At 64.1% G+C, this 1996-nt stretch overlaps 1 protein-coding gene across 1 annotated transcript; it reads right to left on the reverse strand.

Annotated features, from left to right (window-relative positions):
• Window positions 1–276: 276 nt before the first annotated feature.
• Window positions 277–1996, reverse strand: LOC136496255 (putative clathrin assembly protein At1g03050). Its single transcript, XM_066491921.1, has one exon. It carries the CDS (start codon window positions 1969–1971, stop codon window positions 277–279), a length of 1695 nt encoding a protein of 564 aa, XP_066348018.1. The 5' UTR covers window positions 1972–1996.

Raw genomic sequence — 1996 nt, forward strand, 5'->3', positions numbered from 1 at the left:
GGCGCTCGGAGTCGACGATTCATAAAACGCGCGGCGAAGGCGTCGGTTTGGCGTGGGAGCACGAGCCGATGCCGTCGTTTCACCAGACGACGGCTTGCATCTCTCTCTTCTTTGAATGCAGTTCGCGAGGGAGTATTTTACAAAAATTACATCATACAGACGGCAGGAAGCCCGTTGTACATACCCTAAGCAATCTCCGAAATCTTTAGCTGTGAACTGTGTTCCACATTGAATTCTTTTTAGTCCAGCACCCAAAACACTGAAAACAATACGATCTCACAACAGATTGTAACTCCAGGCTGCCCTATGTGTTTCGTACTGGTGGCATGCGTTCTGCTCCTGCATAAGGAGCCGCTGCCTTGTCTGCAAGTCCGTCATCTGAACACATATCGGCGGAGGCACCGCCAGGGACGCGGCGAATGGATCAGCCCTTGCGGCGGCGGCGGCGGTGCTGACCCCAGGCGGTGTCGGCAGGGCAAGCACCGCCGCACCAAGCGGCTGCGTCGCCACGCTGCTTGCGCTTCCGGTGAACGCACGCGCGTTTGTCACGGTTGCATTGGCCGTCGCGTGGTTGCACATGTCGTCCAGCACGTTGAAGCCGCCACCGAGCTCCGATTGCTGGGCAGCGGTCGTGCTTGTGGACTGCACCAGTGCCGTCTCCCAGTCGGCTTCTGAATCGTCGAACGCCACCCATTTCGGCGCAGCTTCCGCTGAGTTACCGTCGAACAGTGCCAGTGTCAGATTCCTCCCATGCTCTTCGCCGGATGGCGGCGACGCGTCTTGGCCCAAGTTCAAGAAGTCGGCCATCTTGTCGTTGACCACGACGACGAGTGAGCTAGCAGGTTCCGCCGGCGCCGCCTTGCCGACATTGTTCTCCTCTAGCACAACAACCTGCTGCTCTTTCGGCGCTGGCTCAATTCCTTTGACGTCGTTCTTCTTGACGGGAGTAGGCGGTGAGCGGCCCCACTGGGACGCCGACGCATGCCTGTCGCGGATGAACTCGTCCATGAGGTCCAGATTCTTCTGCCGGACGCGTTGTATCTCGGGGATGTCCAACGGGCGGCACACGTCTGTGGCCTTGCACCACGAGTAGAAGTCGTCGAGCTCGTCGACCAGCTTTGCGAGGCTGGTGAAGATGGAGTGGACGCACACGCAGGCAGGAGTGCCCAGCTCGGCGAAGCGGTCCACAAGCACGACCATCACCTCCGTGAGCTCGCAGTACATCGCCGCACTCTCCTTCACCAGCCTGTACAGCGCCGCGGTCACCACCGGGTTCATCCTCGCCTTCCCTGTCGGCCGGCACTCGATCAACCGGCCGAGGAGGTGCTTCAGCTGCTGCGCCTTCGCGATGACATCCTCTGTCGTCGTCGTCTCGGTCGCCGGCCTTTCCCCCGGCACGAGCTCCCAGCCCTCGGCCACCTCGTACGTCGTCCTGTCGGTGTCACCGTCGAAGTGCCATTTACCCGGGCTGGCCGCGCCTGCTCCGCGGGCCTGCATCCGTTGCTTGAGCCGATCGTCGAGGTACGCGGCGTAGGCGCGCACGAACGCGGCGAAGTCCCAGTCGCGGGACCGCGCGCGTTCGCGTTCTCGGAACCGAGACACGGCGAGCATGCGCCTACCGCGCCGCGTGGCGAGGAACACCTCCTGCTCGTACGCCGGGTCCCCCTCCGCCAGCAGGCGGTGCACGAGCGCCAGCGCCTTGACGGCGACGGGCCACGTCCGCGCCCGCCCGAGCCGGCGCGACACGGAGGCCACGCACGCGACCACGCGCGCGCGGGAGTAGCGCGTCAGCGTGAGGATCTCCGCCGCGTGCCGCTCGTCTGCGGGGGCGGCCTCGCCGTGCGCCGTGGCCCTCACGATGGACGCCTCGATGTCCGAGGCCACCTCGTCCGCGGCGCTCGCCCTAGCGAGGGCGATGGTCGTTTGGTCCTTGGCCGCGCCCACCGCCTGCCGGAGCTTGCTCGGCGCCATGCGCACGCTCCCGGTTATTTGCGAA

Source organism: Miscanthus floridulus, chromosome 12 (genome assembly GCF_019320115.1).
Source record: "Miscanthus floridulus cultivar M001 chromosome 12, ASM1932011v1, whole genome shotgun sequence".
NCBI classification, from domain to species: Eukaryota; Viridiplantae; Streptophyta; class Magnoliopsida; order Poales; family Poaceae; genus Miscanthus; species Miscanthus floridulus.

Bases quoted from the DNA above. Each gene is read 5' to 3' on its own strand.
- LOC136496255 (XM_066491921.1), bottom strand. From the start codon at position 1,971: ATGGCGCCGAGCAAGCTCCGGCAGGCGGTGGGCGCGGCCAAGGACCAA.